Raw genomic sequence first — 14,079 nt, 5'->3', positions numbered from 1 at the left:
TCCACTGATCGAGTAACGCTGACGTCAACAACAATGAAACTGGTGCCATGGCATGTGTGATGGCATTATTTCATTGTTGAAGCAACAAAAATTCAGTAAGTAATTTATAATTTGATAATATTGTTTGGCAAGGTTTGACATGCAAGGAAATGCTTTATTTTGACAAGGCTGAACTGGATCCAGTAACTTAACTGTTCTACTGGTAAGACTGTCATTTCAGGGGAATGACGAAACGAAAAAATGGTCAACAATGAACGCTACCTAGTGGCGTTTAGGGTTAATCCATTGGGGTTTGGATTTCATTTCAACTATCAAAATATCACAAAACAGGGAATTGCTTTGCTCAAATGTAGAAACATTCTTCACTCCTCATTCCTTGAAGAGCGATTTTCTAGTTTATTAATAATTTGCTTCCACACATTTTCATCTGAATAGGTTTTGGAATTTCCAGAAGACAATTGCATCCCGCTCTCTCCCACTAATTACCTTCACAATTTTTGCTTGGTGGACAATGGAAGGAACAAAAAATAAATTCAATAAAGTCAAAAATTCTTCAGGATTCTCATAAATTTTATTCCTTGAAAATGATTGTAACAAAATTATTGGTGCTACAGGTAAAAATTAAAACCAATAAGAAATAGTTGGAATTACAATAGCTTTTACATCATGTGTCATAAGTAAACAAAAACTTGTTTCACAATTGAATTGGCAGTCTATACACATAATTATATAAAAATAAATGCTCATTTACATAAACAAACTAGCAGAATTAACACAGACAAAAAGCCGGTGGGATTGCTCTTGATCTCTGTAACTGTTAGTCATTAAAATTTCAAACAAAAATATATTTGAAACTTTGAAATAGACAATTACACTACAAAACTGTTAAGCCACATGGATTATAAAATGAGTTTCAAATTGCCAATTTAAACAAAATATAATACCACATTATTTAGAGAATACTGAATTTCAATATTTAATACAAAATTAAAAGTATAGCAACTGAAAAATAAAATGGAGCTCACATGAATTGAAAATTTTTATTTTTAATAAATTTAAAATAAAGGTAATGGAAAATAAAATCATACATAATACATTTTAATTTCTTCTGTCTCAGCACAAAAGCCATATGATCTAAGTAATTTCAACATTGACTTGGAAAGAAACAAATAAAGACAGCTTTTATCTTCATTCTTCAAGGTGGAGCCATACTATGTTTGTGAATCTCTTGCCGGCGTGCTAAAACATTTTTAGTCTCCAGTGTGATGTACTTAACTTATATATGAGGTTTCTTGCCTTCAGTTCTGCTATGGCTATTCCAAACTGATGAGTACAAAAGGAAGGCAAAATCGCAGTTCTTAGATGTTGTAACTGAACTGTGTGGAATATGTTTGCAAAGCTGACTTAGCTCCAACCATCAAGAGGCAATTTGTAGCGTTACTAATGTAATAATTTAAAGGAGACAGAATAATTATTAAAAAAAATAGCCATAGAAGCCAAAAACTTGGATTTGAGCAAAACCAAGTTATGTGATAAAGAGGAAGATTGAAAAATATCTTCCCACAATTTAAACAATCAAAGCATTTATTGCTGGAAAACTGCTACTTTTTGCTACAATAAAAAAAAAAAAAAAAAAATGCAGAGCTGAATGAGAAAGAGAATTTATACTTAAGTTTCACTTCCAACTTTCATGGCCATCATGAGTGCAAACAGTTCAAGTCAATTGTATAACTTTGAGATCCCATTTTTTCCTGAGATAACTGAGATTTACAAAGATGTCGATGTCCAAAGGACTCAGTTGGAACAACCCTCATGACGAGTGTTATTCCACCCTGACATTGATTAACAAGCGTTCACAATTACAATGTCAGAAATCAACCACTCTCAAACTGCAAATTAAAAAAAATATTTACTGAAATTGAACAAATCCATATTAAATTCCAAGTCAAAAGATATATCATTTTAGGCATCCACAGAAAATCTCAATACACAATCAAAAATAACATTGCAAAATGAAAGATCTAAATGCTGACAATATTTTTGATTTGAATGTCAATATTCACATCAAAAAAGGAAAGGAAAACAATGAGAAAGGAAATAGGGTTTTTAGGAAGTTGCATTATCTAAATTTGAAAAAGATTTTGGTTAAAAGTGAAGCATGAATAGTTGCCTCATGCATGGTTGTTGAAGGCAACACAAGAAATTGATTGTGTTATTGATAGGAAATGCAGAAAATGTCTCTGTACAACTGAAATGAGAAAAGCTTTTCCAGGCGAAAATATGTCTGAATCACATTTTTCTGAACACTTGCATCCTTTTAAATATAATATATAGGTTTTGACTAGGTTCTTAAAGGGGCAAAAAAACCATCATCTTTTTATTTTTTTCTAACAAGTTTGACTAGTGCAATTTTTGAGTTATGTGGGAAATCTCAACGATCCATAACCCACACAAATTACATTATCCCTACACATAAATTTCAATTTGATGCATAAGATTATATACTTGCTGTCGCATATGGCTTTCATGCTGGAACTTAGAAGGTCATTCATTTCAGTCTTGACAATAATATAAGATTCTGTTCCTGCAAACATCTCATTTCAAATCAAAGCCTTTTTACAAAGACAGTATTAGTTCAAAATATACATATGTACAAACAATCTAGCTAGTGACTATAATTGGAAATTGTTCCTTTTTTTATATTTTGAAGGGATGAAATATCTTATCCCCTCATCTCCATTAACACAAAACAACACAAACATAAAATGCACAATCACAAAACATTAATTTTAAAATAAATGTACATAAAAATATTTTTACATTAAGAATCAACATAAAATAAGATAGGTAAATAATACCCGTCTGATAGTCAATTTAATGACTTTTCTTGCATTCTAATTCAAGAGTGCAATAAAATTTACAAGTACGTGCTTTCATAATTTTTTCACTCATGTAATACAGCTACCAAGACGACAGGGAAATGTTATTTGACCTGAAGTTAGTAAAAAATAGCAGCAAACATTTTTTTAATAGATATGAGTATGATAATCAGCTGCAGTATTTTGAGCACGTCGTTATCAATATAAAATAAAAAATGGCACATGAAAATAATACAGTAATGAAATGAAGCCCTGAATAGTGATGAAACAACTTTTTTCCACCAAGCTACAGGACCATATGATGGGCTGCTATCATGCAGATAAGTTTTTACTTGTGAAACATCAACAAATTATAAAAATATAATCAAAACAATATTGTGTTTTTCTTTTTTTTTTTCATAACTCCAAATTTCTAAAAGTGAAACAGCAATCTTAAAAAAGGAATAAACTTAAGTACCTGAATAAATTAATATAATAGATGTAAAAATACCTTTACAAAAGTTCAAAATTCTGTAGAAATATCAGAACTAATTGATAGAAACTATCAAAATTATGGAAGAAAATCATGTTAAGTTTGATAATTGAATTTTAATCAAAATCACTTCATTCTTCAATACCTTTATGATTACAGTACAAGACAAGCTGCTATTGCTGATAGCAAATTTCAGAGAATGCAATATTCATCCTAAGTGCTATTTCATATGAAACTATGATATGTTACAGTCATAAATAAGATAAAATATTTTTTTTCAAGTTTGATGTTTTCTTATAATTATTTGAGGTAAGACTAGCAAAGGACTTCCAGAAATATTGATATACAGAGATTCAATATTCTAAGCAAAACATGTTTTAAATTGATCACATATAAATTCAGACTAAAATCCAATGAATCCTTTTGTACACAAAATAGGCATCGGGTAACAAAAGAACATACTGAGAATACCCTAAAAAATGATTCAAACATATTAGGTATCTTAAATTAGGTTTTTGTGAAATCCTCTTTTTTTGAGGGGGGGGGGGACTGGTACAAAGCAGTTACTATCAAATTGAATATGTTTAAAATGATACAAAAAATAAACTAACCAAACTTAACTAAAACACTCAAGCTCTTGTTTTTATAGCTGTTTATCAATACAAACATACAATAATAGTTACATCAGTATGAGATCGACCAGAAGTAAAAATTATAAAAACTTAATACAACAATGAAAAAACTAAACGTTTATTCCAATCCATTTGGAAAAAAAAGTCAAATGTATTCCATTATTTGAAAAATATATCCCACCAGCAAAGTAAAGAATTTATAAATATAAAAACTGTAGTGGCCCCACAATAGCATGTCCAGTAAACATTCAAATTATTTAAAACAGAAATGGACAAAGAGACATTGTTCAATTAAACTTAATTTCATATAACCCATATTTTTAAAAGACAGAAAATTACAGGAACCAATTTCAAATTCTTTCAGGTACGAATATGAAATTCAAGCCTAAATATAAGGTTTTGCAAAAAAAAAAAAAAAAAAAAAAAAAAAAGAAAATGAAGAGATAATTTATATTATTTAGACAATCAATTAATACCAAAATACCTACATCATTTTTATTCATGCAAAGTTATATTTATATTATATATGTATGATGTGTACAGAAATAGATGCTACATCATATGATGCTGATATTTGGCATAGTCATATTCAAATAAAAAATGAAACAAATATCAATACCTGGTAGCAATTTTTTTTCCATAGAAATTGAATTTCATTGAATCAATACTGATTATAAAAAGTAGAAACCTCACTTTAGAATTAAAATCTTTCAATCAAAAATATCACAGGAAGATTAAATTTAAAAAGAAGAAAATATACACTGATTATGTTAATAAAAAGTAAATTGTGAAGTAGGAAGGTAAAGAGAAAAACTAAGTATTTATGCACTAAGAGTTTTTACTTTATAAAATGAAAACTGATTAAACTCAACAAAATTTTTTCCCCATGAAAATCTATATAATTTTTCGTGATTTCCTTACATTACAAAATAAGATGACCAACATCACTCCACCCCTCATAACTAGGTAATTCAAAATAGTGGATCGAAATTTATTTGATTCAAAATACTAATTGAAATATTATGTTTAATCTAATGTTACAAAGACAGGGATATTTGAAACAAAAACAGGGATATTTTAAACAAAACACTCCTTGAATTACTATTGAAGTCATTTAAAGCAATCCAGCTTTTCAAAAAGAAAATAATAATAAAAATTTCAATTTTGTATCCAAAAATTAAATGATTTTATGTGTTTTAATTTTTATGAGTATTTAATGACAACATTCATTCCAGGATAGCAATCCTATGGTCTATCTCTTTTAGATTTTTAGTCTAAAACACAATATTCATGATATTAGGCACAAGAACTCAAATACAGACTCATTTATTTCATCATTATACTTTGAGAAGTATTCTCATGATAAAACTTAAAAACTAATAAGAATAATAATAAATTCTTTCGTGCATAATATATTGTGCAGAATAGTTTTACGTTATTAAACAATTAAAAGATGCTGCTGCTTTTCTTGGAAATCTAATGACATTTCACAGAGGACCTTTTGATATAGGTGATGTTGCCACACTTCAAATAATGTTCTCAATGAAATAAATAGATGACTTAAATGAAGCACACAATGATATGTTTGCATGAGAATGCAAAGTTTAAATTACACAAGGAGATATGTGGCAGTACTTTAAATTCTTTCCAACACATTTTTGCTTCCAGTCTACATAAAATTTTCACTCAGGAACGAGATACCATAAGACAAGCCAACTACCTTAAAGATTATGATCAGTAAGTCAGCTTCAAAACAAAGTTCCACTCAGTTTAGTCTTTTCAAACTAAATATAAAACGAAAGGGTCCAGATTTCTGTACGTAAAAAAAGCTCTTATTAGTTCCATTAACTACAGCTTTTTTCAGCACCAATTCTATCGTTGATAATGTATCAGTCTGAAGACGAAGTCTCAGGTAGGCATCGTCTTGTCCGAGCACACTGGGAGGCATGCTCTGGCGAGACAATTCTTCCAGACTTTTCCCCAACACCACTTTTGCTTGTGAGTTGAATTCAGTTCGCATAATGGTCAAAAGAGCCTAAGTATTCTAATGATGCTCGGTAGCAAAATTGATATTGATCCTAAGAAAAAAATTAAATTAAGTTACACATATGTTCATATTGTTTCAAACAAAGAATTAAAACTAATAAGAGTAGAAGCTATTCCAGGCCTCTCGGTCATCAAGTGACCTTCATAAATTCAAATGACACACTTCAGTTCCAAAAATAAAATTTACACAAGAAAATAAAGAAAACCTTTAAACAGAAACATAAAGAATACAAAGAGTTGAATTAAATAAGGAAATAAAGTAAAATTAAAAAGAAAAAAGAAACAAAAATGAAAAAATCATAAATGCAAATACATTGAAGAGCAAAAACATTATGATCACTAATCAATAATGTGCTATGCCACCTTCGGGCTTCAAATAAGCTGTCTTTATTTTTAATTGGTTACTAAAAGGCTTCTGTGCTGTAAATCTTTGATTTAAGACCTTCTGTATAGATTTGGGATTTCATTTTTCACTAAGATGCATTTTGCAATTTAAACTAACTATAACATTGAAATTTCAAGTCTTTTCAGTTTTAAAGCATGACACAAAATATTCAAATACAAAAATAAATGTAACGATATGGCACTGGGAGCAGCTAGGCTGACCTAGTCATCGTATTAGTCCCCAAGGAAGATCAATGGCCCTCTTAAAGCTATCTACCCCCTTGCTCATTGCAGCCTCTTCCGGTCAACTGTTCCAAGTGTCAAACTAGAGTAGTAATTAAAATCAGACACGTGTTTCGGCGTTACAGGGAACGCCTTTTTCAATGCAAAAAATAATGAGCTTATGGATGAAAAGACATCCGACAAAAGGCTTTTGTCGGATGCCTTTTCATCCATAAGCTCATTATTTTTTGCATTGAAAAAGGCATTCCCTGTAACGCCGAAACACGTGTCTGCTGTAATTTACAAATTTGTGCTTCTACTTACGTTGTTTTGTCTGACTTTACTATTCAGCACAAAGGTATTTATTTATCTTAGAGTAGTAATTTTTCCTAATTTCCAGGTTAGCCTGAGATTTGAATAGCTTAAAGCAATGACCCTTCATCCTACTTTTCACGCAATAATTTAATCCCTTAACATCCTTCCTTTTGAAAAATTTAAGCAACTGAATCATGTCCCCTCTAACTCTCCTTTTCTCCAGGTTATATATATATATATATATATTAAAACCTGTAAATATGTCATCATAAAATAAATCTGAAAGTTCTTCTACTATAACAGCAGCCCCTTCTTTGAACCCTTTCCAATAAAGAAGTATCTTTCTTGAGATAAGGAAATCAAAACTGAACAAAATACTCCAAATGAGGTCTTACCAAACTTCTATATAAAGGAAGAAGAACATTCTTAGATTTGTTTGAAACAGATCTATTGATACAACCAAGCATTCTACTGCCTTTGTTACTTGCTACGCTGCAGTGTTGACTAAACCTGAACCAAGACCTGATTTATTAAGACTCCCAGATCAATAACATTTTCTACATAAAATTGCAATATAAAAATATTTCAATATCGATGAAAATAGTTTTTTATAACAAAGAATGAGAATGGCTTGGTAGTGCTAACTAATAAGTTATCTAACTCAGTCTTGAAGTCAAACTTTTTATTTTCATTTTAAAATTTAAAAGAAAATTTCAAGAACTTAAATTAGAAAATAAAATGCAAAGATACCTCAGTCTGAACCATTCCTGGGCGCTGTGTCCTCAAAGTTCTAACGGTTTGGAAAACATCAACAACACCTTCATATTGCATTCGCTCTAACACTATGCTTAAGGTGATGAAAACACCACTACGTCCAACCCCAGCACTAAAAAAAAAAAAAATAAATACAATTTTAACAAACTGTAATAACAAAACATACAGCATAGGTTTAGCATTAATGACAGTTCATAATATATGTAGAAAGTAGGGTAGATCAACCAGTGAATGTATACTCCCCTTCAACAGTGAATAAACAGTATGTAATTATTTTGAGAAAATAAGGTTTCTAAATATTTTTCTTAGATGAATTGGTACTAATAAATTGGTACCAAGAAGAAAACGACTAGAAAATGCTGTGTTTGTCCACAGGATGGGATGTTCATTCACTCGGCTCGGGCACTTTTTTCCATTTCAACTCCCCAAAACCCCCAATGCAGAACTATAAAAGTTCTCCCAAACATTCAAAAATAATTACCCACATCATCTAAAATGTTTTAAATGAAATTGCATTTAAGTGTTCATTGGTGGGTCCGCCCTATGTTTTAGAAGGGAAAAAATATTTGAATTATATTCTCATTTTTAATTTGTTTTTAAAAATCAATGATAAATACAGACCAATCAATATTTAAATTAATTTTCAATTTTAAGAGTATAGAGTCATGCATCATGAAAATTGTTAACAAGCAACAAACTAACATAAAACTTGAGTAACAGCTGCTAAGTCAAAAATTATTGAAAAGCAAATGCTTTTAATCAAAATCAGATACTCATGTATTAAAAAATATATAAAATTAATTGCACACAATCTTAAATCAAAACAAGTATTCAATCATAGTTAATAAGATCTTCTAATTCAGGGGTTCTCAACTGTTAGTCGAGCATTGAACTATGGAAATTTTTACCTGTCTACATTAGAAAAAGTTCCTGATTTAAATAATAATAACAGAGTAAGCAAATTATGACAGCCTAGTAACAACCCCCAGAGACTGCAGTTTCATCCTTTTGTAGGAAATTGCATGTTTAAATAATTGCTCATAGTTCTGCATCTGCCCTGATTTGTGGGTGGTAGTTTATTAGAGCTTAATAACAGCATTTATGCAACATTTATTGTGTGAATTTTGGGATTATGTCTTATAATATTTCGCAATTTTTCTCAAAGATTTATTTACTTGTGCATAATAATTGCAAAAATTACTTTTCTTTACATTTAAATTTTATTGTGAATGCATAACAATAAAATTTTTGTATTTTTTTCACCCACAAAATCTTTCCAAATTTTAACTGGTCAATGGATCAAACATAGTTAAGAAATGCAGCAAAAATTTAATTACTTGCAGAAAGAGTAAATATAATTTACTAATTATGGCATCATTTCCATTTCATTACTCTGCTTAGAGTCGAAAACATTACTTCAACAAATAAACGTATTTGTTCGATGCGAATAATTGTCGATTGTGACAAAAATTTAAGCTTCTGCTTGTGGTGTTGTATTTGCTAGAAGTGCTTGGCTAATAATTGGCTAATTAAATGCTTGGGCTTATTATAAATTAAGCAAAACCAACTTTTAAGAAACCATTTCATAACCGATTCATTTACCTGCAGTGCACAGTGATGGGCCCTTCTTGTCCAAATTGCTCTTTGGTTTTATGTACTTGACCTATGAACTCTATAAACCCATCACCTGATTTCGGTACGCCTTGCTCCGGCCAGTCAGTGAAATGGAATTGGCGAATGGTTCTTGATTGACCGTCCTAAGATACAAGAATTGAAATGTAAGAGAACACAAAAGGATTAAAGCTCAAGAAACAGCAACAAAATATCCATAGACAACACTTGTTTTACATGAGCAAAAATAAATAAATAAATAAAATTCTAACCTACTCTTTTTAAATTTTCCTTTGTGTTAACTAGTAGTTCATCTTAAGCAAATATTGTTACTTTAAATGCAACAATAGTTCTTTTTCAAATTGAATACATCAAAATAGATTTGTTTCATCGATATCAGACACACAAATTTTTTTAATATGGTGGATTTTTATTTTCAACTTTTTAAAAACAATTTAAAAGAAATTTCTTCTAACACATTGACAGATAATACAATCTGTACAATGAGCATATGAGTTTTTTAATTGTTGTATATGTAAGCTTATTCTGCTTCTCTTTGACTGAAAACTTTTGCACTGTATACAAAACTTAACAATCCTATTGTATAGTAAAATGTAAGCAAAGCAGGTGGTTTCTTAAACCTTTGAAGTAAACCAATGATAAATTATAAAAACTACAAAATTTGAAATAAAACCACATCAAAATTTGACACATAGCAAAACAAATTATAGACAATGATGTTTGGTTTACGTTGACTTACTCTGGCATCTGTTACTTTGAATTCTCGCAAAATGTATTGAGGCATATTATATTCAGTGATAGGATCAACTACAAAATATAAGTATCTTTGAGACCGCTCATTTGGCCAGTACTGATGACATTTTTCCTGAAAAGTACAAAACACATTTTAATATATAAACATCTACACACATGCACACAAGCATTTGAAATATGAAATGAAATATATAAACAAATAATAATAAAAAAAAAACTATAGACAAGAAATATTGTCTGCAATTATGCACTATCTTTTTTCAAAAAAGCTTTTCTTTCTGTTTTAGATGTAGCAATTAAAATATTGTTATTATGCATGAGAGGGTAGAGGGAGGAATACACAAACAAAAAATAACACAGAACACATAACAACTTTAGGAAGCAAACAGAGGTGGGTTTACACATTTTGGGACCCATAGCAATCTATTTTTGAGATCTCCCTTTATCTATTATTCTTAAACTAAGAATTTTTGAAAAACAGATGTTAATAATTGATAATTTTTGTCACATCTAACCACCATTTATGTAGATATTACATAGTGGTTCTATGAATAAACTTCAAACTAGTTTATCTTTCTTTTTTACAATCTGAAGACAATAAGCTTTAATTAAAGGCCTTTAAAATACCTTTCTTACTAATATTAGCAATCAGTTTTGGAAAAGTATTTGTTAAATTATTAATGTTTGAAATTTTTTACCCCTAAGGTGCTCTCTTGCAATGTGGAATGATGGGCTAAACTATTTCACAATGCAGTAGTCCAGGTTACAGATGAACTCAACAAAGCAAAACAATTCGTTTTATGTGCATTTCAAGCTATGCTGCTGGGACCACTCGCTGTTGTGACTTAGTAAATCCACCTTTGCAAGAAAACAATTCTTTTTTTTTTTTTTAAGAGGAGGAAAAGAAGTTTGGATTTTTTCTTTTTCTGTTTTAGATGAAAACTGATAATATAAATTAATTAACTAACAAATAATGAAAAGTAACAAAAAAAAAAAAAAAGTCCTGAAGTAACCCTTAATAGAAATAAGAATGGCAATCCAGTTATTTATGGAGCACATTTTTATTACATGTTTCACTCAAACAATAGACCCATTTTCAAATAACTTAGAAATTATGCACACAGCAACATAAAAATGACTATATTGTATTTTTGTTAAGAAATTATTAAATAACCAACACTTACCCGACCCATTTCCTTGAGTTTTGTGAGCATCACTACTATATTTGAATTATGTTCCCAAAGCATACGCCAAAAGTCCTCCGTTGTTTCGACAAGAGGGCCTTGGGTAGCTATGTACGCATTTCGATATTTGTAACCCTTGAGAAAGAAAAGGGTAAAAAATAAGAATCACCAAACATAAAAAGCTACACAATCTCAAAATAATGCAATTACTATGCTACAGAATATTGGTGATTGTAAAAAGCTCAAATTAGCATTAGTAGTATTTAGTGCTGCAGGAAAAATGATTTTCAGATATAAATTCAAAAAATATGTACAGCTTTAAAAATTAAGTCTGACTACGTAACAATTGGTGGTAAAGTTAAAATATATATTTTCATTGATAGAACTGTAGATAAATTACAAAAGCCGACATCTAACTGTCATGAAAACCTTGAAGAACACACTGCAACTTATTGCAAATGACATTAATTGTTGTGTACACCATTTTCTGTGTGCGAATGATAAGTTTAATATATATCTTTATTGCTTTAATTAAAAAATACAAGATGAAAAAGGCCAATAATTTTGAATCAATGGTGAGAACTTAACTGTACGCTTGTAAAAATCATTAGTGCATATTTTTTAATTTATAGTATATGTTTTATGAATTTTTAGAGAATATTTCAATGATTTTGTTTTGCATATAATCCAGACTCTAATTATCACACATAAGGCTACATAAAAATTGAAAATAAATAGATAAATAAATTATTAAAAAAGAAAGAAAATTAGACAAAAATAGAGACATTCATGAATAGCATAGTTAATATAAATGTAACTAGGATTACAAATAGATACTCATATTTAAAGAGCGCTAAAAGTGGATTTAAAGCATGAAATGTTTTTTTAATATTCTTTTTTTTTTGAGTAAAAAATATTTAAACTATTTCACTAATTAACGATAGAAAGGATATAAACTACATCTTATGAGTCTTTTAGCAATGTCAATTTTGAAAACCTATTTCTGTTTAATTTAAACAATGCTTAATACTTGGATCATTTTACATTTAGTTAAGAAAATTGACTTTCAATAATATAAGCTATGAGCAGAATTTTTTGAAGTTTAAAATAATTATGAAACTTTAATTTTACAATATTTAGTACAATTTGGTATATAAGTTTTAAACATTAATACATAGCAGTCAATGAACATAAGATTGCTAAAATTAACGGTCAGGAAAAACAGCATTTGAGAGGGGCTCCCAAGAAACAAAAAATAATACAGCATTTGATAAATTTCATCACAATCTGTTCTCGCTACACTTACATCAATAAAACTAGCATTAATATAATCTGAGCCATCAACTCCTCTTATTGGTTGCAGACATACTCTTGTAGATTCATCTGCATCAGAGAAATTGAAAAAATATAAGCAAAGAGAAACAATACTTAGTAAAACATTTGAATCATGTAAGTTTTAAAACATCACAAACTTAAGATGCTTGTTTTCATTTTCAAATAAGTATTATTCAAAATTAGTTTGACTCCCAAGCTTACAATTTGTTTTGTCAAAATCACTAAAAAGAAGAACAAAAATAAATTCAGAAGGTATTAGAAAAAGTAGAGTTGTATTTGCACTGTTTAAAATTCATTCAAACAACGTATTACAAAAATATAAAGTTCCCAAAATGGTTGAAATGCCATTATTTTTTACAACTTATCAAGAAGCTGATAGAATTCTCAAAAAGTTGACTTATTAGTTGATAACTTTTCTGTTGAAAAACGTACTTTTTAAAAAAATATTACATAGAAATTAATTGTTTTGGAAGCTAGAGTTATGTATAAATGTAAACTTAAGTTTTCAAAGTGTACTTGAAGAGATATTAAACCAATAAAAAGGAGTTAAAGAGGGGACAATCTTTAAAATTGTTGGAGTTCTTAACATTTATTTGATTTAGTTCAGGTAAACTGCACAGAAATTTTCATCTTTAGACTTAATTATTTTCTTTGGAATGACTCATTAAAACTTACATACTTATTGACCACCTTATGCATTCTTTTTATTTTAATTTTACTGATAGCATATACAACTGTGACAAATTATAATGATAATCTTATACAAATTTAATAAACAAGGGTCTCTTATTTTATTGGAGAAGATCCAAAAGTGATATATACCCAAACCTGTTTTTGTGTGCTTTTTTTTTTTTTTTTTTTGAATTTTTTCTTTTTTTTTTGTGTGTGGTTTATGAAAATTTCACACATATTGGGACTCAATTGACTAACCTATCTTTAAAAGGAGTGCTTAATGGTGTAATTTTGGGCGAATTTGTTTAATGCATTTTTTTTATGCATTCCTTATCTACCACACAAAAACAGGTTTGAGAGTGTATATACCTTTTTGTGAATACGAAGATCTGGTCTTAAAATATAAGTCAGAAGAATTGATATCACAGATGAGTAAACTTAAAAAAAATTTATATAATTACCGTCATTATTTCAAACTATTTGAGTTTTATTCTGAAAAAACCTTTAAAAGCACTAGATTGAAAACTTTACAGAGTTTTAAAGAAAAACACAATAAGGATGAAAGAAATGTGGGAGAGGATCTAGTTTTTAGATGATGATCAACTCACATGGAAGAATATTCATGAGCCTATTTTTAAATTTATTTACTGGCAAGTTGGCACTCACAAACTTGCTTGACTGTGTTTTCATGTTGGCTAGTTTCTGAAAAACGAAAGAAAAAAAATATTATGAATAAAACATTTAACGCATACATTAACCAAATAATAATAATAATAATA

General features: G+C 29.1%; 1 protein-coding gene across 1 annotated transcript in view; it reads right to left on the bottom strand.

Annotated features, from left to right (window-relative positions):
• Positions 1-5,923: 5,923 nt before the first annotated feature.
• LOC129221107 (tyrosine-protein phosphatase Lar-like) overlaps positions 5,924-14,079 on the bottom strand; it is a 281,893-nt gene continuing 273,737 nt past the window's right edge. The window contains exons 31-37 of the mRNA XM_054855554.1: positions 13,909-14,002; positions 12,600-12,676; positions 11,294-11,428; positions 10,096-10,221; positions 9,327-9,481; positions 7,701-7,836; positions 5,924-6,061 (exon numbers count right to left, since the gene is read on the bottom strand). Of these exons, the coding sequence (XP_054711529.1) occupies positions 5,993-6,061; positions 7,701-7,836; positions 9,327-9,481; positions 10,096-10,221; positions 11,294-11,428; positions 12,600-12,676; positions 13,909-14,002 (792 nt within the window). The 3' untranslated portion in view covers positions 5,924-5,992. The remainder of the gene's footprint in view (positions 6,062-7,700; positions 7,837-9,326; positions 9,482-10,095; positions 10,222-11,293; positions 11,429-12,599; positions 12,677-13,908; positions 14,003-14,079) is intronic.

The sequence above is a fragment of the Uloborus diversus genome, chromosome 4 (genome assembly GCF_026930045.1).
Source record: "Uloborus diversus isolate 005 chromosome 4, Udiv.v.3.1, whole genome shotgun sequence".
Lineage (NCBI taxonomy): Eukaryota > Metazoa > Arthropoda > Arachnida > Araneae > Uloboridae > Uloborus > Uloborus diversus.
The sequence above is the reverse complement of the archived record's forward strand: the minus strand, read 5'-3'. Positions and strand labels throughout refer to the sequence as shown.